Genomic DNA, 22,597 nt, shown 5'->3' on the forward strand with positions numbered 1-22,597 from the left:
GGGAGGGTTTGAATAGTCATCTGTTTGGAGAGGAAGAGGAGGAGTGGTTACAAACTTTAACGAATTATTTTCTAGGATGGTCATTAGACAGTATATTCCTTAGGTGAAATTTCCTGGAACTGTTGGGGTCCATTACCAAAGGAATGAGACTGAGACAAAATGAAAGTTATGCAAAGCCTTATTCTATGCATTAGAAGTTAGACTGACTGTCCAGGGGAACGCAACTGAGACAAAGTGAAAGTTATGTAGAGCTTTATTCTATGCCAAGCATTAGAAGTCAGACTGACTGGCAGGGCCACCTCCGAAGAGAGCGACCACTCCCCATCTCACAGGCTGGTTTTATAGGGCATAACCTCAGACCCAAGGTACATGGCTTCTGTTGTTAAGGTGTTTACTCCCGGAATCGATACCCAGAACCATACCAGCAACTATGGGGGCGTTTATTCCTGGAATGAAGTCCATGGATGTAAAAAACAATATGGCTACCTAGGCAATATGGAGCTGCTCTGGCTAAGCAGGCCCTAACTTTCCCCCATTTTCTTTGGAGATTAGTCAATTCTTTGACTCTTCAGCCAGTTCTTGAGGGTGGAAACAGGCTGACCTGAGGTGTCATTAACCTTGAGTGTTGTTCCATCCGCTGTTTTTCTGATTTTCTAGAACCATGTACTAATCCAACTCAGATATTAAAATCAAAGTGCAAGGACTAGTTAAATAAATTTTGCAATCATTTGGAAGGGAGAAAAAACAAGCAAAGCAAATTAAACAGGTGATCTAGCATCACACATTACTTGATGATTTACTTCCTCAGCATCTCTTTAAATTATGAGTATCTTATTAGTTACAAACATTTGAAGCCATGGTTCATATCTTCATATCATGTCTTTTGAGTGTGAGAAAGGCTTGGGGAATTGCATGCCTCCAAATAATCCAAGGTCTCCTTGTGATTTCCAAATCTGGGACTTGATTTTTCTGAAGATTGGATGATTCTAGTCTCTATATTGTTTCATTTCCTTCATCCTATTTTTATATAACTTTTATTTGATGGGCATTTAATTTGCAATTTCTACCATCCATGTTTGTCAACTGCTTTTTTCTCATTTTCCATTTTGTCAACTCAGGCAAAAATACATGGAGATATGTCTTTTATTTTTCTGACGACTGATTTTTTCCCAGCTTTCAGAAAATAAGATCTGTGAAAATTACAAATTTTTATAAAACAACTCACTATGCTTTATTGGATACTAATTCCTTTTTTTCTTTTTAAGATTTTATTTATTTGACAGAGAGAGAGAGAGCACAAGTAGGCAGAGAGGCAGACAGAAATAGAGGTAGAAGTAGGCTCCCGGCAGAGAGCCTGATGCAGGTCTCCATCCCAGGACCCTGGGATCATGACCTGAACTGAAAGCAGAGGCTTAACCCACTAAGCCACCCAGGGAACCCCCCTTTTCCTTCCCATTAGAACTTTTCCTTCTTTTTTTTTTTTTATAGATTTTATTTATTTATTTGTCAGAGAGAGAGAGTGTGTGAGTGAGCACATGGGGTGGAGTGGCAGGCAGAGGGAGAAGCAGGCTTCCTGCTGAGCATGGATCCCAATGCAGGACTCCACCCCAGGACCCTGGAACCATGACCTGAGCAGGAGGCAGATGCTTAATTGACTGAGGCACCCAGGTGCCATAAGTTTTCTTTCTTGTCACACAAGTTATAAAATTCCTTGTATTTTTTCCACTATATTTATTTTTAAATAATATTTTTAATTTATGGAATTTGATAACCTTATTTTTTAATGTATAATATACTTGGCTTTCATTTTTAGTTGATCTTTTTTTCAATATATTTTCCTAGTTCTGACATTTTTCACTACTGTAATGATGATAAAACTCCTTACATTACAGAGCATCTATGACAATCTCATCGCATATATTTGCCAAAGAATCAGTGTTTTGTTATAGCATGACTGGATATTCTAGACATGTTTGTTTCAAGGATGACCATCTGTTCCTAACTAAGCCAATTAGAATCCCTTCCCAGTCCCAACTGATGGTCCTAGTGGTAGGCACCTAGTCCAAAGAAATCTTGTGATTATGTCTTATCTGAAGACCTGGCCTTAAATTCTAGACAGTCAAGACTATATCATCACTTAACATAACATCTACCCTTTAACAAAAGTTTAGGTATGCATACACAGAAGATAATAATAATAATAATAATAATAATAATAATAATAATAATAAATGTGGGAAGGAAACATTTGGAGATGATGGATATAGATATGATACATTGTTGTGATGGTTTCACTGATGTATCTCCAAACTCATCAAATTGCACCCCTCAAACATATATACAGTTTTTTGTATGTCAAATCCCCTTACCCCATGCCTTGTTCTGATCTATCTTCTCTGTATTTACAATTTTTTAATATTTTGTCTGCAGCTTTCAGACTCTCTATTGTCTTCCTTGGAGAGCATATCAACAATAAGCAAAAGAGAGTGCTTTTAAATTAGATCAGCTCCTCTATTTCTTCTGAATTCTGATGTGTTGCTGGCTATATGCTCTATATTAAAGTGGAATAATAAATGTTAAAAAGCAAGCATTTTAAAAGACAAACATCCTATTCATCCTCTAATTTTCTCTTTCAAAATTCCATATGTATTATTGGCCAATTTCCATAAATACTTCCTCATCCTAAACATCCTCCTCTTCTACTTCCTTAGGTCAAGCTTTCATTAACACCATTACTGACTATTGCATCCTTCTTGCTTTCCATATCATAATTCTCTCAAAGTAGTTGGTAGACAAAAGGCAGTCATTAAAGCTTTTTGAATAATTATGGTATGTAAGCTGAGCTGTTTTTTAAAATAATAATTGCAAGGTGCTTTAGATTTATTTTCAGTTCATCCCACAATCAGGGCCATACCAATTTTCTGGTCATACTATCCTATCAGCACACACTGAACATAAATTTTCATCTCTGGCCTTCTATGTCCTACTCATGTTGATTCTTCTGAGATTACCCCATTATTTGTATGTGAGAGGTGACGTGTTACCTGGATGAAATTTTCTCATCCTTTATAGCAGGGGTCACATGTGATCAGAAAGTAGAAATGAATATAGTGTCAAATGAAGCTAGCAAACTTGAATTTTGGAGTATTAAAGAATGTCACTTCTGATCACACTCTAGGTATTTCAGGTTTTCTTATGAACACTAATGAGTAACAGGGAGGATAAAAAGATGATTTATCTTTAAATTGGTACCAAGGTATAATGGCTAATGAGTGATAACAATAGTCTTAAAGTATATATGGAAATAGTTTCCATACATTAAGAATTCTTTTCTATTATGAAATTATAAGGGACATTTAAAAAATTATTTATTTATTTAAGAGAAAGGGCATGAGCCAGGGGAACGGGCAGAGGGAATAGGAGTAGCAGACTCCCTGCTGAGCAGGGAACCCCACATGGAACTGGGTCCCAGGACCCTGGGGTCATGACCTGAGCTGACCTGTTAAGTTACCCAGGCATCCCTAGGGAAGAATTTTTTAAAGAGCAAATTTATTTTGGGGGCACCTGCATGTCTCAGTCAGTTAAGTTTTGACTCTTGATTTTAGCTCAGGTCATGATCTCGGGATCATGAGACTGAGCCTGGGTCAGGCTTCATGCTCAGCAGGGAATTTGCTCGAGATTCTTTCCCTCTGTCCCTACCCCTGCTTGCGCTGTCACTCTCTCTCTCTTTCTCTTAAAAAAAAAATCTTTAGAAGAAGGTAAATTTATTTTTAAATGTCTTATTGTGGGTCATGTGAATTAAGGACAACCCAGCAAATGAACATTTTCTTCCTGTGATTTATTTTCTCCTTGAGAATGTTACAGAGGTTCTGTATTATCAAACCAAGAATCTTGAGGTTTGCAGTTTCTTAAAGTCCCATTCCCACTTATGCAGTGTCTTTCCTTAAATTGAAGATTTTTTTTTCTTTTTGAGATCTTTTTAACTGAAATGTCGACAGATTTACTTTATTGTAAGATAGATGGCTTATCTAAATATGTTTTAGTATTACATTGATTACATATTATGTTTCTATACATATTTTTACATGGTATTGTCAGATTTAATGAAAATTTTCTTTTGAAAATTTGTGATGTTATATTCTCAAGAAGGGACATCATTTGGAGTTTGGATAGTTGTTTTCTAGTTTCTTTTCACAGGTTGAAAATGAAACGTGCAGTTTTCATTTTAGCTAATATTGCAGAAACAGAACTATGATGAAGTGAGCAAAAATTCATAGTTTCTGTAGTGACATAATTTATTTAAGCACATAACACATAATAATGCCAGTTCTGATTTGGAGACATAAATAGTTGGATTATATTTAACAACATATACTCTCCGCAACATTATGAATCTTGGAAACAGACTACTTTAAGTATTTTATTATTTGATTATACATAGTGTCAAGTGCCTTCCAACATGAAATAAAACAACTCAGTTTGAGGGTTCGTTTTGGATCTTTCAAAAGCCATTAGGCAAAAATAAGATACATTTTTTTCTACCTACCTCTAATGGAGAATCTGCTTCAGGCTCTTAGTGAGAATCTCTAAGTGGGGTTCAATAAAATAACTGAAGCACAGGTGATTCTAGGATCCACAAGTTGCCTTTTACATCCTTGGGGAAGATGCCACTTGGGAATGACTCCTTAACAAGATCTTCCCCTAGGAATTCAACCAGAGACTCTCTGAGTCATTTTTGCGGCAGCATGAACCTACATTACTGAAGTGAATTCAATTCCCTGACATCTAAGAGACATGGTGATTACAGTGTATCTGCCAAAATAACTCATTTGCATTCAGAGATTCATTATTGCAAAATTCCAATATTAAAGAGGTAGAAACCCATGGTCTAGCAGTGAAGTTAGAACAAACTCTATTTAAGGGTTCTGGATGGCAATTCAGTTTAGTGGCTGCCTTCAGCTCAGGTCATGATCCCGAGGTCCTGTGATTTCCGCATCTGGCTTCCTGCTTATCCAGGAGCCTGTTTCTCCCTCTGCCGCCTTCTCCATCTGCCTGCTGCTCACCCTGTTTGTTCTCTCTCTCTCTCTGCCAAAAAACCAAAAACAAACAAACAAACAAAAAAAACCAACCAAACAAAAAACCCTCTTTCTGTAAGTAGTATTTTTACTATGCCATCATTTCTCTTTTTCCTTCACTTTTACTTCAAAGAATACAATTAACATAATCATTATTTCAGGGACTAGAATCTTGTGGATGTTAAAAGGAGGATGTGTCCTACCAAAAGAATCTACAGGATATGAGATTATTATTTTAATTATTTTTTTAATGACTATATTTCAGGTGAGAAGAGGTAAAACATAACTAGTAGAGAAGAGTCAAACACAGTATTTAAAATAGAAACCCTGGGTCATGTCCATAAATTTCCTGTCACCACATAAATATTTTAAAAACTAAATACTATATACATATGTTTAATATTATATATATGTGTATATATACATATATAGTATTCAGTATATAAATATATATGTATTGTTATATATAACACATATATAACATATATAAATAATATATATGTGTATATATAAATTAACATATCATAGTGTTTAAATACATGTTTATTATTATATATCAATACATAAATAAATATATGTGTATATATTATTCAGTGTTTATATATTATACAGCACATATGTAAATAAACATATGTGTATATATTGTGTGCGTGTGTATTTTATATATATATATATATATATATATGATTCATGAATGACTAGCAGGTTTGTGTAGAAAGAAAACTATCCCATCAGAACACAAGAAAAACAGACTCACATGAAATATATCAAGGTGGTTACCTGGTGGAGGTAGAGGGAACAGAAGAAAGAAATAGAGATGAACGATATAGCGTTTACTAGAGCTGCAGAGCAAAATATCACAGACTAGGTGGCTTAAGCAAGAGAAATATGTATTTTTTATTTTGGAGGCTTGAAGTCTAACATCACAGGGTGAACAGGTTTGGTTTCTTCTGAGGAGTTCCCTGGCTTTTGAATAGCCACTTTCTTGATATGTCTTCACATGGTAGTTGTTGGGTTCGGCTACATGTCTGGTTCTCTGAATGTCCTAATCTCCTCTTCTTATAAGGACACCAGTCATATTGGATCAGCCAATTTTAATCAAATTACCTCATTAAAGGTTCTATCTCCAAATACAGTCATATTCAGAAACAGTGAGGGGTAAGCCTTCAACATAGGAACTTTGGTGTGATACAATTTAACTCACAAAAAATTGAAATGAAAAACAAATTAAGAAAAGTGAGGTCCTTTTCCTGGCCCAGAGATGACAAAGTGTCATGAACTGAAAAACATAATTCTAAATTTTTTGCCTTAGGTCCAAAACCAGTTGAAAACACATTTATCTTCAGTATGCAGAGAACTTGTTTCTGGAAATCTGCTCTGCAAAAGTAATGCAAGTTATTAAAATATATACAAATCTTCATGAGTTTGTTATCAGTTCAGTAAAATATTAGAAACAAAATAGTTTGGAAACGTATTAATCATATTATAAACATACATATTTATAATGTAATTTTAATGCAATATAATGAATAATATAATTTTATATATATCTTTAAAACTTTGTATAGATTATATAGAAATTCAAAAGCTTCTGAGAAGAAAACTGAAAATAGTATTAAAAAAGCCATATTAGGGGTACCTTGGTGGCTTAGTTGGTTAAGCATCTGACTGGTGATTTCGGCTCAGTCATGATCTCATGGGTCGTAGGCTTGGGGTCCATGCTAAGTGGGAAGTCTGCTTGGGATTCTCTCTCTTGCCTCACTCGTGCACTTATGCTTTGTCTCTCAAATAAATAAATCTTTTTTTTTTCCATTTTATTTATTTTTTCAGCGTAACAGTATTCATTCTTTTTGCACAACACCCAGTGCTCCATGCAAAACGTGCCCTCCCCATTACCCACCACCTGTTCCCCCAACCTCCCACCCCTGAACCTTCAAAACCCTCAGGTTTTTTTTCAGAGTCCATAGTCTCTTATGGTTCTCCTCCCCTTCCAAATTTTTTTTTTTTAATAAACATATAATGTATTTTTATCCCCAGGGGTACAGGTCTGTGAATCGCCAGGTTTACACACTTCACAGCACTTACGATAGCACTTACCTCCCCAATGTCCATAGCCCCCTCCCCCTCTCCCAATCCCACCTCCCCCCAGCAACCCCCAGTTTGTTTTGTGAGATTAAGAGTCATTTATTGTTTGTCTCCCTCCCAATCCCATCTTGTTTCATTTATTCTTCTCCTATCCACTTACTCCCCCATGTTGCTTCTCCATGTCCTCATATCAGGGAGATCATATGATAGTTGTCTTTCTCCGACTGACTTATTTCACTAAGCATGATACGCTCTAGTTCCATCCATGTCGTCGCAAATGGCATGATTTCATTTCTTTTGATGTCTGCATAGTATTCCATTGTGTATATATACCACATCTTCTTTATCCATTCATCTGTTGATGGACATCTAGGTTCTTTCCATAGTTTGGCTATTGTAGACATTGCTGCTATAAACATTCGGGTACACGTGCCCCTTTGGATCACTATGTTTGTATCTTTAGGGTAAATACCCAGTAGTGCAATTGCTGGGTCATAGGGTAGTTCTATTTTCAACATTTTGAGGAACCTCCATGCTGTTTTCCAGAGTGGTTGCACCAGCTTGCATTCCCACCAACAGTGGAGGAGGGTTCCCCTTTCTCCACATCCTCTCCAGCATCTGTCATTTCCTGACTTGTTAATTTTAGCCATCCTGACTGGTGTGAGGTGATATCTCATTGTGGTTTTGATTTGTATTTCCCTGATGCCGAGTGACGTGGAGCACTTTTTCATGTGTCTGTTGGCCATCTGGATGTCTTCTTTGCAGAAATGTCTGTTCATGTCCTCTGCCCATTTCTTGATTGGATTGTTTGTTCTTTGGGTGTTGAGTTTGCTAAGTTCCTTATAGATTTTGGATACTAGCCCTTTATCTGATATGTCGTTTGCAAATATCTTCTCCCATTCTGTCAGTTGTCTTTTGGTTTTGTTAACTGTTTCCTTTGCTGTGCAAAAGCTTTTGATCTTGATGAAATCCCAATAGTTCATTTTTGCCCTTGCTTCCCTTGCTTTTGCCGTTGTTCCTAGGAAGATGTTGCTACGGCTGAGGTCGAAGAGGTTGCTGCCTGCATTCTCCTCAAGGATTTTGATGGATTCCTTTCTCACATTGAGGTCCTTCATCCATTTGGAGTCTATATTCGTGTGTGGTGTAAGGAAGTGGTCCAGTTTCATTTTTCTGCATGTGGCTGTCCAATTTTCCCAGCACCATTTATTGAAGAGGCTGTCTTTTTTCCATTGGACATTCTTTCCTGCTTTGTCGAAGATTAGTTGACCATAGAGTTGAGGGTCGATTTCTGGGCTCTCTATTCTGTTCCACTGATCTATGTGTCTGTTTTTGTGCCAGTACCACGCTGTCTTGATGATGACAGCTTTGTAATAGAGCTTGAAGTCCGGAATTGTGATGCCACCAACTTTGGCTTTCTTTTTCAATATTCCTTTGGCTATTCGAGGTCTTTTCTGGTTCCATATAAATTTTAGGATTATTTGTTCCATTTCTTTGAAAAAAATGGATGGTATTTTGATAGGGATTGCATTAAATGTGTAGATTGCTTTAGGTAGCATAGACATTTTCACAATATTTATTCTTCCAATCCAGGAGCATGGAACATTTTTCCATTTTTTTGTGTCTTCCTCAATTTCTTTCATGAGTATTTTATAATTTTCTGTGTATAGATTCTTAGTCTCTTTGGTTAGGTTTATTCCTAGGTATCTTATAGTTTTGGGTACAATTGTAAATGGGATTGACTCCTTAATTTCTCTTTCTTCAGTCTTGTTGTTGGTGTACAGAAATGCAACTCATTTCTGTGCATTGATTTTATATCCTGACACTTTACTGAATTCCTGTACAAGTTCTAGCAGTTTTGGAGTGGAGTCTTTTGGGTTTTCCACATATAGTATCATATCATCTGCGAAGAGTGATAGTTTGACTTCTTCTTTACCAATTTGGATGCCTTTAATTTCTTTTTGTTGTCTGATTGCGGAGGCTAGGACTTCTAGTACTATGTTGAATAGCAGTGGTGATAATGGACATCCCTGCCGTGTTCCTGACCTTAACGGAAAAGCTTTCAGTTTTTCTCCATTGAGAATGATATTTGCGGTGGGTTTTTCATAGATGGCTTTGATAATATTGAGGTATGTGCCCTCTATCCCCACACTTTGAAGAGTTTTGATCCGGAAGGGATGCTGTACTTTGTCAAATGCTTTTTCAGCATCTATGGAGAGTATCATATGGTTCTTGTTCTTTCTTTTATTAATGTGTTCTATCACATTGATTGATTTGCGGATGTTGAACCAACCCTGCAGCCCTGGAATAAATCCCACTTGATCGTGGTGAATAATCCTTTGAATGTACTGTTGAATCCTATTGGCTAGTATTTTGGCGAGAATTTTTGCATCTGTGTTCATCAAGGATATTGGTCTGTAGTTCTCTTTTTTGGTTGGATCCTTGTCTGGTTTTGGGATCAAGGTGAGGCTGGCCTCAAAATGAGTTTGGAAGTTTTCCTTCCATTTCTCTTTTTTGGAACAGTTTCAGGAGAATAGGAATTAGTTCTTCTTTAAATGTTTGGTAGAATTCCCCTGGGAAGCCATCTGGCCCTGGGCTTTTGTTTGTTTGGAGATTTTGGATGACTGTTTCAATCTCCTTACTGGTTATGGGCCTGTTCAGGTTTTCTATTTCTTCCTGGTTCAGTTGTGGTAGTTTATATGTCTCTAGGAATGCATCCATTTCTTCCAGATTGTCCAATTTTTTGGCGTAGAGTTGCTCATAGTATGTTCTTATAATTGTCTGTATTTCTTTGGTGTTAGTTGTGATCTCTCCTCTTTCATTCATGATTTATTTATTTGGGTCCTTTCTCTTTTCTTTTTGATGAGTCTGGCCAGGGGTTTATCAATCTTATTGATTCTTTCAAAGAACCAGCTCCTAGTTTCATTGATTTTTTCTATTGTTTTTCTGGTTTCTATTTCATTGATTTCTGCTCTGATCTTTATGATTTCTCTTCTCCTGCTGGGTTTAGGGTTTCTTTCTTGTTCTTTCTCCAGCTCCTTTACGCGTAGGGTTAGGTTGTGTACTTGAGACCTTTCTTGTTTCTTGAGAAAGGCTTGTACCGCTATATATTTTCCTCTCAGGACTGCCTTTGCTGTGTCCCACAGATTTTGAACTGTTGTGTTTTCATTATCATTTGTTTCCATGAATTTGTTCAATTCTTCTTTAATTTCTTGGTTAACCCATTCATTCTTTAGAAGGATGCTGTTTAGTCTCCATGTATTTGGGTTCTTTCCAGCTTTCCTCTTGTGATTGAGTTCTAGCTTCAGAGCATTGTGGTCTGAAAATATGCAGGGAATGATCCTAATCTTTTGATACTGGTTGAGACATGATTTGTGACCCAGGATGTGATCTATTCTGGAGAAGGTTCCATGTGCACTAGAGAAGAATGTGTATTCTGTTGCTTTGGGATGAAATGTTCTGAATATATCTGTGATGTCCATCTGGTCCAGTGTGTCATTTAAGGCTTTATTTCCTTGTTGATCTTTTGCTTGGATGATCTGTCCATTTCAGTGAGGGGAGTGTTAAAGTCCCCTACTATTATTACTACTATAATAATATTATTATTATTGATGTGTTTCTTTGATTTTGCTTTCTCCCCATGATTCTTTAGTCTTGCGGCTACTTCAATTTTTTTTCTTTTTTCAATTTTTTTTTCTTTTTTCATTTTTCTTCTTCTGCTAAATTTTTTAAAACTTTTATCCTTTTCTTTTTTTAACGTTTTTTGACTAGTTCATCTAAATATATATATTTTTTCTTTCTTTTTTATATTTTTTTATTTGATTTATTTTTTAAAATTTTTTCTTTTTTTTTTTTTCGGAACCTGTTTTTATCCCTTTTCTCCCCCCCCCCAATTAGGGGTCTCTTCTGATTTGGTTACAGCGCATTTTTCTGGGGTCTTTGCCACCCTTTTAGTAGTTTATTTGCTCCTTCATATCCTCTTATCTGGACAAAATGACAAGGCGGAAAAAATCACCACAAACAAAAGTACAAGAGACAGTACCGAAGGCTAGGGACCTAATCAACACAGACATTGGTAATATGTCAGATCAAGAGTTCAGAATGACGATTCTGAACATTCTAGCCAGGCTCGAAAAAGGCATGGAAGATATTAGAGAAACCCTCTCTGGAGATATTAAAGCCCTTTCTGGAGAAATTAAAGAACTAAAATCTAACCAAGTTGAAATCAAAAAAGCTATTAATGAGGTGCAATCAAAAATGGAGGCTCTCACTGCTAGCATCAATGAGGCAGAAGAAAGAATTAGTGATATAGAAGACCAAATGACAGAGAATAAGGAAGCCGAGCAAAAGAGGGACAAACAGCTACTGGACCATGAAGGGAGAATTCGAGAGATAAGTGACACCATAAGACGAAACAACATTAGAATAATTGGGATTCCAGAAGAAGAAGAAACAGAGAGGGGAGCAGAAGGTCTATTGGAGAGAATCATTGGAGAGAATTTCCCTAATATGGCAAAGGGAACAAGCATCAAAATCCAGGAGATGCAGAGAACCCCCCTCAAAGTCAACAAGAATAGGTCCACACCCCGTCACCTAATAGTAAAATTTACAAGTCTTAGTGACAAAGAGAAAATCCTGAAAGCAGCCTGGGAAAAGAAGTCTGTAACATACAATGGTAAAAATATTAGATTGGCGGCAGACTTATCCACAGAGACCTGGCAGGCCAGAAAGAGCTGGCATGATATATTCAGAGCACTAAACGGGAAAAACATGCAGCCAAGAATACTCTATCCAGCTAGGCTATCATTGAAAATAGAAGGAGAGATCAAAAGCTTCCGGGACAAACAAAAACTGGAAGAATTTGCAAACACCAAACCAGCTCTACAGGAAATATTGAAAGGGGTCCTCTAAGCAAAGAGAGAGCCTAAAAGTAGTAGATCAGAAAGGTACAGAGACAATATACAGTAACAGTCACCTTACAGGCTAATAATGGCACTAAATTCATATCTCTCAATAGTTACCCTGAATGTTAATGGGCTAAATGCCCCAATCAAAAGACACAGGGTATCAGAATGGATAAAAAAACAAAACCCATCAGTATGTTGCTTACAAGAAACTCATTTTAGACGCGAAGACACCTCCAGATTTAAAGTGAGGGGGTGGAAAACAATTTACCATGCTAATGGGCATCAGAAGAAAGCTGGGGTGGCAATCCTTATATCAGATCAATTAGATTTCAAGCCAAAGACTATAATAAGAGATGAGGAAGGACACTATATCCTACTCAAAGCGTCTGTCCAACAAGAAGATCTAACAATTTTAAATATCTATGCCCCTAACGTGGGAGCAGCCAACTATATCAACCAATTAATAACAAATAAATCTTTTTTTAAAGACAATATTAAAACAGCATACAGGTGTCTCAAAAATTTAAATACAGAGCAGCCCTGTGATCCAGCAATTGCACTACTAGGTATTTACTTAAAAAACACAAAAATACTAATTCAAAGGGATACATGCACCCTGATGTTTATAGCAGCATTATCAGCAATAGCCAAATTATGAAACAAACACAAATTTCCATCAACTGATGAATGGATAAAGAAGATATGTATATATATGAATATTAATGAATATTAGCCATCAAAAAGAATGAAAGCTTGCCATTTGCAATGACATGGATGGAGCTAGAGTGAAATGTCAGTCAGAGAAAGACAAATACCATATGATTTCACTTGTATGTGGAATTTCAGAAACAAAACAAACAAATATGGTGAACGGGGGCAGGAGAGAGGCAAACCAAGAAACAGACATTATTTTTTTAATTTTATTTATTTGTTTGACAGACAGAGATCACAAGCAGGCAGAGAGGCAGGCAGAGAGAGAGAGAGAGAAGGAAGCAGTTTCCCTGCCGAGCAGAGAGCCCGACGTGGGGCTCAATTCCAGGACCCTGGGATCATGACCTGAGCCAAAGACAGAGGCTTTAACCCACTGAGCCACCCAGGCATCCCAAGAAACAGACTCTTAACTATAGAGAATATACTGGTGGTTACAGAGGGGTGGTTGGTGGGGGGATGGGCTAAATAGGTGATGGGGATTAATGAGCACTTGATGTTATATGTAAGTGATGAATCACTAAATTCTACATCTGAAACTAATATTACATTGTATGACAACTAACTGGAATTTAAATAAAAATTTGGGAAAAAAAGAAAGGCCATATTGTACCGGTTTCTTTTAAAACAATATATAAAAATATAAATAAAACAATATATTTTAAGTTATAATTTAGGTAAAATCAAATGCCAAGTATGCATGGACAGTACTTGAAAAATAACTTCTCCTGAGTTACTACTGCTTCCAATAAGAGGATATTTCAATACCTTAAAATGTTCCTCAGTGTTTCTTTGGAGCAAATTGTCTCCTACTATATACTAACCCAGAGTTACTATGATTTCTCTCACCATAGGTTCATCTTACCTGTTTTGGAACTTCATGTAAATGGAATAGTATAGTATGTTTGTATCTGGTTTCCTTTGCTCAACTTAATGCTATTGAAATTCATCCACTCTCTTGAATCCATGGACAACTTATTCCATTTTACTGCTAAGTAGTACTCCATTCTAAGTATTTACTATAATTTCTCATTGTATCTATTGATGGACAGTTGAAATATTTCCATTTTTTACTGTCATGAATACAGTTGTCAGTAGAATTAATTTACATGTTTTCTTGGACATTTTTTCATTCTTCTTGGGTAAACATCCAGGAGGGCAATTCCTGGGTTATTTAGTAGTGACATATTTCCAAAATGAAGGACTTCTGTACACTCCAGTCAGCAATATGTGATAATTTCAGGAGCTAAACATAACAGCTGATAGGATTCTTCACACTTGGGAATCTAGCATTTTAAATTTTATCCATGCTAGTGGGTGACAAGTCACATCTCATAGTTGTTTAATTTCTTTTCTCTGGTGACTATGGATGTTAGGCCTTTTGTACATGTGTATTGATCTCTCATACTTCTGTGAAGTGCTTTCTGATCTTTTTCTCCAGTTTTATTAGGTTATTTATCTTTTTACTGATTTGCATATATATATGTGTGTGTATATATATGTATACACACATATAGCAGATAATTGAACATACATATGTGCGCATGTTTTAGGCTCTCTATTCTCCTGATTGATATAGGTTTATAGTTGGTCTTATAAAGAGTATTGTAAGTTCTCCAACTTTGTTCTTTTAAAAAATGTTTTAGCTATTCTGGATCTTTTCTGTACTGTATAGAAGCAGACCTAAAGCCGGACATGAGGGAAATAGTTTATATACCATGAAGTTAGGTTTAAAAGTTCCTTGTCTGAAAAGGGTCACATTTGGTAGCAGTTATTTAATTATTTGATCCTTAACATTGAGTCTTATTGAAAGTCGTACCTTGGTCTCAAACCTATGATGTTAAGGATTGAACCACTTGGATGCTTAGGATGACATATTAAGACAACATTCTTCTTTTTTGTGCCAATTATCTCCAGCTTCTTAAAGCAAGAATGGCTTTCTGTTCCACATGGGAAACTTTTAAGTGTTTGAGAAAATCTCTTCAAGAAAGAGTACATCCTGCTTTTTTTTAAAAACAGAGGTAATAGGAAATCAATGCACAGTCCATGTAGGAGATCACTCTCAAGGACTTTTAGAAATAATTGGAGTGAGATTTTCAGTTGAGTCATTAGGGCCTTGCAACAATTCCATTTAAAAATTGATGCAAATATATTCCAATTTCCAAGCTCAAAGCTTGGATGCATGAAGCTATTAATTAGATATGCACTGAAAATACATCAAGGAAAACGAAAAGTTCTAGCTCTTGGAAAAAGTTTAACAGTGTACAAATACTAAAAGATTTTCATGTAAGTTGATAGCCTTATTTCTAAACTATTTATCATTATAATTATGATGAGAATATGTGCTTCATGGCCATTAAGGACAATGGCCCTATCCAATGAAATTGGAAATATGGTAAATTTCCTGTAGAAAAGATGTAATATTTTAGAACCATCCATGTTTTATTTAAAATATTCAATAGCTAATGAAATTTTCACCTGATGATAATCACCCAATTATCAACTGATGCTAATAATCTCCTATTACTGACATTTTTCAATTTTATCATCATGCAATTGCACATGAAAATGAAAGGTCAGTAAATGTTAGTATCCCTTCTTAAGAAGTAATAAAATAAAAATACTGCTTGAAAAAAAATCACAATGCATAGCACTTTTCTTCTGTATTCTCTTTTTCATTTCAAGTTATTATGCATATTTATAAAACATCTACCCAACATATCACTAAAATGTGAAAGAACCCTTACACATTAATTTTAGAAATAAAAAGCAATAGATATCCTGTCATAAATACAAGGTTATTTATTATGGATATTTTTAATAATGGTGAAAGAAATAAAAAGTTGCAAACAAGCAAATGTCCCTCAATAGAGGGAGGACAAATATAGAGTGATTGATACTCCACAGTTGTATGATGATATTAAAAATTATATTTAATGTTTATTGACCAAGAAAGATGTTTATGATGAATTCTCAAGTAAGAAAAGTAAGTTGCAGGGGTATGCTGCATTATTATTATTTTTTTAATTTATTTATTTGACAGAGAGAGGTCATAGTAGGCAGAGAGACAGGCAGAGAGAGAGGGAGAAACAGGCTCCCCACTGAGCAGAGAGCCCGATGCGGGGCTCGATCCCAGGACCCTGAGATCATGACCTGAGCCAAAGGCAGAGGCTTAAACTGCTGAGCCACCCAGGCGCCCCTGCATTATGATTTTTTTAAAGCCCTTTCTGTAATGGATGATATAGGAGAATGCAATTAATATTACTTTTTACTTTTGGTTCATGGATAACAATGGAGATGATAGAATTTGTGAAAGAAAAATATATTTGACTAAAAAGGACTGTGTGATATAATATAAAATGTTACTCTAGAAAATAAAATGTATTCATAACAACATATAAGCTTAAGAACGGATCCAAAGCCAACATGATAAACAAAATTGATACAATCAAAGAAAAAAAAACTTTGTATTTCTTTTATTGTGTTCAGTTTATGTTTTATTTGTTAGCTTTTTACTTTTTAAAAATTAAAAAAATCCAGCTTTATTGAGGTTACAGGTGATAAAAAAAATTGCAATAATTAAAGTGTACAACATTGATGATTTTGTATATGGATTTATTGTGAAACGATCACCACAACCAGGCTAATTAACATATTCATCACTTGACATAGTTAATTTTTTTTTTTATTTGTGGCAACAATGCTTAAGATCTACTCTGTAAATAAACTACAATGCACTAAAGAAGGGAAAATTAAGCAAAATACATGGCTTTGGGACAAGGAGGCCATGGTTCATATTTTATTTAATTTCTCACAGTTTTAACTTTGAATACTAAGTTAGACTGAAACAAACATTATTGGGGTAGTGTATATATTTTAAAAACCTAAAAAATGCCCATTAAACAACAAGGAGAGTACAAAGATATAAGGAATCTGTTAATTTGCTAAGTGAGTGCACAATGTTAATGAAGCCTTTTGTTAGCATAGTCCATGCAAAATATCATCACTGTTTATACAGGCTGATGATGGAGACAAAATAGACATGAATGTTTCATTTATTTTTATCTTTGCTATTACTGCTATAGATTTTTCAAAATGCTGATGTCATTATGGTAGATGACCAGATAACTACTTTATGGTGAATTTGTTGATCCTAAATCAGCTTATAAGCAGGCTATCATAAATCAATGTTAGCTATCTTGTGTGAGGATCTGTCAAGGAGGACTCAGAATCAGCCAATATTTTTCTCATGCTCTTAATGAAAAAATCTTTCCAAAGGACCACTGTATCCTTGAGAGAAAATATAAACTCAATCCAGTTAAAAATTTCATTCTGAGGTGGTATACTTTATATTCCATTTAGCCTAGATTCTTGAAACAATTTGTTCATATTGTGTTATAATCATATATTTACTTACTTTCTTGCCTCCTGTCGAGCCTACACATTCCTCATGATTCAATCTTACTTATTGTTAATACAAAGTGACTGTTATAAAATATGCATTACTAATTTTCCAATTAATTTTCTTCTATTTGACTAAGACTTTTTTTTTAAACCTCTACAAGCATTACATTCAGTATGATTTGCCTATGAGGTCCAATATGACCTTGGACATCACTTCGGACTTAAATTATCTGGTTACAATGTTTATTTATTCAATTGGAGTGAAGAATATAGGGAGATACAAGAGGAAGTGTTTTATGCAGAAAAAGAGGAAAACAATTGGGTAAAACATTTCTATTTTTTGATGTTGCAATTGGACTGGCAGAGTGTTAAACAAAGATTTTTGGACCCACCTTTGGAACTGTGTAGTAAGACATTAAGTGGAATTTTTGCATCCAATGGTTAAAGTTCTCTTCAGAGCATCTTTTACATCTTTGTTCCTTAAGCTGTAGATCAATGGATTCAGCATAGGGATCACCAGGGTGTAAAACACAGAGGCCATTTTATCAATATCAAAAGTATGGCTAGATTTGGGTTGCAGGTAAATAAACAGTAACGTCCCATAGAACACAACCACCACTGTCAGATGGGAGCTACAGGTGGAAAAGACTTTGTATCTCCCCTCGGTTGAGTTCATCCTGAGAATGACCACAAGAATGAACAGGTAGGATATAAGAACAATCAAGAGGGAAGAGAGCAAATTACAGCCTGCAAAAATTAAAATGATCAATTCTAATTCACGTGTGTCAGAACAAAGCATGGATATGAGAGGAAGGCAGTCACAGTAAAAGTAATTGATAATGTTAGAGCCACAGAAGGACAATTTAAATAACTTAATTGTGAGAAAGAGTGACACAAATGTGCTGTAGAGATAAGGTGCAAGGACCAGCGCCCAACGCACCTTCTCTGCCATGATGACAACATAGAGGAGAGGTTTACAGATGGCTACGTAGCGATCATAGGCCATTGCTGAAAGAATAAACAGTTCAGTGATAATGAAAATCTCAAAGACTGCCAGCTGGGTGGCACACCAGTTGTAGGAAATTGTATTTTTTGGCACCACAAAGTTTACCATCATCTTTGGGCCAATGACAGTGGAATAACCAAGATCAGTAATTGACAAATGTCTAAGAAAAAAGTACATGGGAGTATGTAGCTTGGAGTCCAAATGGGTCAAGATAACTATACCCAGATTGCCTATCACTGTGACCAAGTATATGATGAGGAAGATTCCAAAGAAAGGTGCTTGCAGCCCAGGGTTATTGGTGATCCCCATGAAAATAAATTCAGTCACCTCTCTCACTGCAGTATGATTCTGTTTCTCCATATGGTTCATCTTGGTAACCTGTGTAAGGTACAAAATAATTATGTAAGATATTTGAGATGCTATCTTCTAAGAGAACTTAAAATATTATGCATGAGATATAGGTATTCTTTTATAAAAAATTTTATTAATTTATTTATTTGAGAGAAAGACCGGGAGTAGGGAAAGAGAGAGAGAAGGAGGGAGAGGGAGACAGAGAGTCACAAGCAGACTCTGCGCACTGAGCATCTGAGCCCCATGTGGGGCTCAGTCCCAGGTCCCTGAGATCATGACCAGAGCCAAAATCCAGAGTCAGAAGTTTAATCGACTGAGCCACCCAGGCACCCAGATACAGATTTAATTTCTTTATCACAAAACATAAATGGAGACTCCTCTTACCATCAGGCCCAAACTACGTACACCTTCACTCACAATGTAGTGTAGGGGCCTGACAATCAGGTTTTTATTGTAATGTAAATCACTGACACTAAGCTTTTCATTGCCAAGGTGTCAATTTCAAAAACACCTGTCTCAAATAAGCACATTGCCAGCTACACAACTAGGTAAAGAGCCAGCTCCCCACCTGTGAAGTCTCCCTTTTAGAAAGCCCTAAGTTAGGTGACTGAGGTAGCCAACTGCTGGAGGGACCCAGCATTTCCCTTCTCAGGCTTTAATTCCTGCTCCTATGTTTTAAAGTCACCAATAAAGAGGAAACCTGTGAAACTCTAGACATTCCATCCTGACCCCAATAAAGGTAGAAGTCCAGGTTCTCCAAGCCCCCCGAGACCAGGAGTAACATGGGTTCAGTGGCATCTCTAGCTGACGGCATTCCTATGAGAGACTGCAGTCCACACACAGCACAGTGATGGAAACTTTGCTCAAGCATTCTTCACAGGGGCCAAATATTTTGAAGTGGTTGTTTTGAAACAATGACCTGCTTTTCTGGACCCAAAGTTAAGTATGTCAAAACACCTATTATACACCAGCCTTTTAAAATTTTGAAGCAAAGAAAACAAATATCTATACCTAAACTATTAGCCTTTACCTTGGTGGCAATAATCGTATCTGCTTAAAGTAGCAAGACATAAAACAAACAAATAAAAACTTTTCTAAAAGGTTGGTGGACCAATGCATGAGGTGGTGTTCAGGAAACCTCTGACATTAATACATATTTCAATGTTCTCACTGCAATATGGCTCGGTTGATTTACCCAATGCAAAATATAGTGTAATATGTTAATTTTGGAATTTTGTTACTAATATCATGTCTACATTTGCCACATCTGTTGTTTCTGCCTATTGAATCACTTCTTCTAATGATCTTCCAATAATATATTCCTCTTGCACAAAAAGGGTTTGACCATTCTCATTATTTATCAATTCTTTATGGAGATTCATCTAGAGAGTTCCAGTGGGAAGAAGAATACAAATGGATATCAAGTACTGATAGAGAACTCATCATGTGCTGGACAGTTTTCTAAGCACTTTACATATATTAACTCATATAATGCACACAATACCCCTAGGAAGTAGAGAATATCACCATTTCCATTTGGAAGTCAAAAAAGACTTAACCAAGGTCACTCAGGTAAGTAGTGGAGTCAAAATTCAAAGAAGTTATTCTGTCTTCAGAATCTATTCTCATGAGCACAATAACAGTCTTTCTCTTAAGGTCACCTTGAGTCAGTTGATAGGAAATGAAAAATGGGACAGGAGGAATATCAGGTAAATAAATATACACAAAGACTGTTGTTAAAGTAGATGGCAGAAGCAATGAGTTGTATGAAAACAAGGGTGCTCTACAAAGCACAGTTCAGAGTACCAGAGAGTATAGAACAAGTGTCTTCAACCCATTAATCCTATTGATGATAGGAAAGTATAGTGCAAAGGAAGAAACCATTTTGTAGATTGAAATGCCCTTTAAGACTTTGATGATGATCCAGTTTAAGCTATATGTCCTGACATTTTCAAAGGCCAGTGTTCTCTACTCACCTTACCAGAGAATCTACTTTGAATTCTGTCTAATCCTCACTGGTTGTTGCTAAATGTATTTAAACATTTTCCTACTCCCTTGAGACTCATTTTGTTAAAATTTTAATCTAACTCTAGGATTTTAAAAAATTGCGTGTAATTACTTGAGGGAGAGTACTGTAGGTCTCTGTTTATTCTTGGAACGTCTCATTGAGAAAAGTCAAAGGTATTTTGTGCCTGTGTCTGACTGAATAAATAAATTATACAATATCACTAAATACTGGAAATCATAAATATGCTTTTGTCAACATCTCAGTTGTATATCATGCATGTATTAAGTATATTACTCCCCCCCATACACAATGCATGATCAAATGAAAGAATGACTTCCTAGAAAAATACTATGTAATGTTTGATAATACAGCATCTACTATCCAAAGATATTTTTACTGGATATATAATTATGGGTTGATATAAGACAATGTTTTATGACTTATATTGTTGCTGCCAGCATATCAGTGGTAAATATTTTCTTCATCTGTTCATAAAATATCTTTCATCTCTGTTTTTAAGGATTTCTCTTTATCATTGGTTTTTAGAAATTGGATTTTGATGTTGGTGTGATTTCCTTTCTCTTTACCCTGCTTAGAATAATTTCAGTTTCTTATATCATATATCTATATGTAACATGTAGCTATATGAAAATGTATCATATAGTTGTTTTTTAATAAATTTGGAAAAAAATTCTGAACATTTCTTCCAGTGACTTTTCTGCTCTACATACTCCTTTTTCCGCTTGTTTAGTGTGGAGCTTGTTATTCTTCCACAGATCACTTAGTGTTCTGGATATTGGATATCCAGAAAAATTGGATAATTTTTGTTTTCTTTCCGGCTTCATTGGGGTAGCCTCCATTGTGATATGTTTAAGTGTGGCTGTCATTTCTTTTTCAGCTGCTACTACTCTCATTCAACATATATTTGTTTGCGTCTAATATTGTCTTAATTAATAGAAATTCCATTTGGTCATTTTTAATTTTTATTTGTTTCCTCAAAATTTGAGTGTTTTTATTAAATCTTTCAGTATATTGGACATATTTGTAATATCTTTTAAAATTCCTGCTTGATAATACCATCATCACTATTTCTGGACCTATTTTAATCATCTTCCGGTGGGATCACATGTTTCTGCTTTCACATATGCATAGTATTTATGATTAGATGCTAAAAATTTTATATTGGGTACTATAATTTTTTGTCTTCCTCAGATAATATTAAGTCATAAGCCACGTTAAACAATGTTGATAATGTTATAAACAAGGATGACTTGGTTTTTGTTTTGTTTTGTTTTGTTTTGAGATTTGTTTCCAAACTATATGACCAGAAAAGAGTCTAAAGTAGCTTTTACCTCTGAGATCTCTTTGGATGCCTAGGTGTTGAACATGGACGCTACACTCCAGCTTTCTGAAATTCTCATGTCTTCCTGCTCTGTGTGATCTCTGGAATTGTTCAACTTACATTTCCAAGCTCATTCTTTTAACCACCTTCTGGACTTTCACTGTAGGCATGACCAGGTTGATGTTGGGCCATAAACTCAAGAAAACATTGTAATGTAATTATTTTAATGTAAATAAATTAAATTCTCTGAAGGTGGGGATTGATAGAATGGATTAAAAAAAAAATCCTGATCCAATTATACATTATCTGCAGGAGACTCACTTTGTTTACACTTTGTTGTGGGTTCAGAAAATACAGTGAAAACAAGATTGAGAAGATACTTACCACTTCCCACCAAAAAAAGCCCTGACAGAAACAAACACACACTTGGTTTACTGATGTAGCATTTAATAAGGGTTTTCAGTGGGACAAATATGAGGTTCACATTAAGAGAAACATTAAATCAAAAACAAGGAATATTTTGGGTGGGCGTATTTAATTAAGATCCAAAATATGAGCTAAATATATAAATATATTGGTTGAAAATAAGAAAGAATTTGCACATTATAATTAGTCTCTGTTCTGGAGCCAAAAAGAATGTAATTTCATCTATTAGACTTTTAAGTGGCATTTGCCTTTATCGTAGTTTATTAGAACAATATTCCTTATTGAATA

At 35.5% G+C, this 22,597-nt stretch overlaps 1 protein-coding gene across 1 annotated transcript; it reads right to left on the bottom strand.

Annotated features, from left to right (window-relative positions):
- Positions 1-17,591: 17,591 nt before the first annotated feature.
- Positions 17,592-18,551, bottom strand: LOC123949154 (olfactory receptor 8K1). Its single transcript, XM_046016498.1, has one exon. The coding sequence runs from the start codon at positions 18,549-18,551 to the stop codon at positions 17,592-17,594; it is 960 nt and encodes a 319-aa protein (XP_045872454.1).
- Between the last annotated feature and the right edge of the window lie 4,046 nt (positions 18,552-22,597).

This window comes from Meles meles, chromosome 8 (genome assembly GCF_922984935.1).
Source record: "Meles meles chromosome 8, mMelMel3.1 paternal haplotype, whole genome shotgun sequence".
Classification (NCBI taxonomy): Eukaryota; Metazoa; Chordata; class Mammalia; order Carnivora; family Mustelidae; genus Meles; species Meles meles.

What these genes read in the sequence shown, in the direction of transcription:
- LOC123949154 (XM_046016498.1), bottom strand. Translation starts at nt 18,551, where the DNA reads ATGAACCATATGGAGAAACAGAATCATACTGCAGTGAGAGAGGTGACT.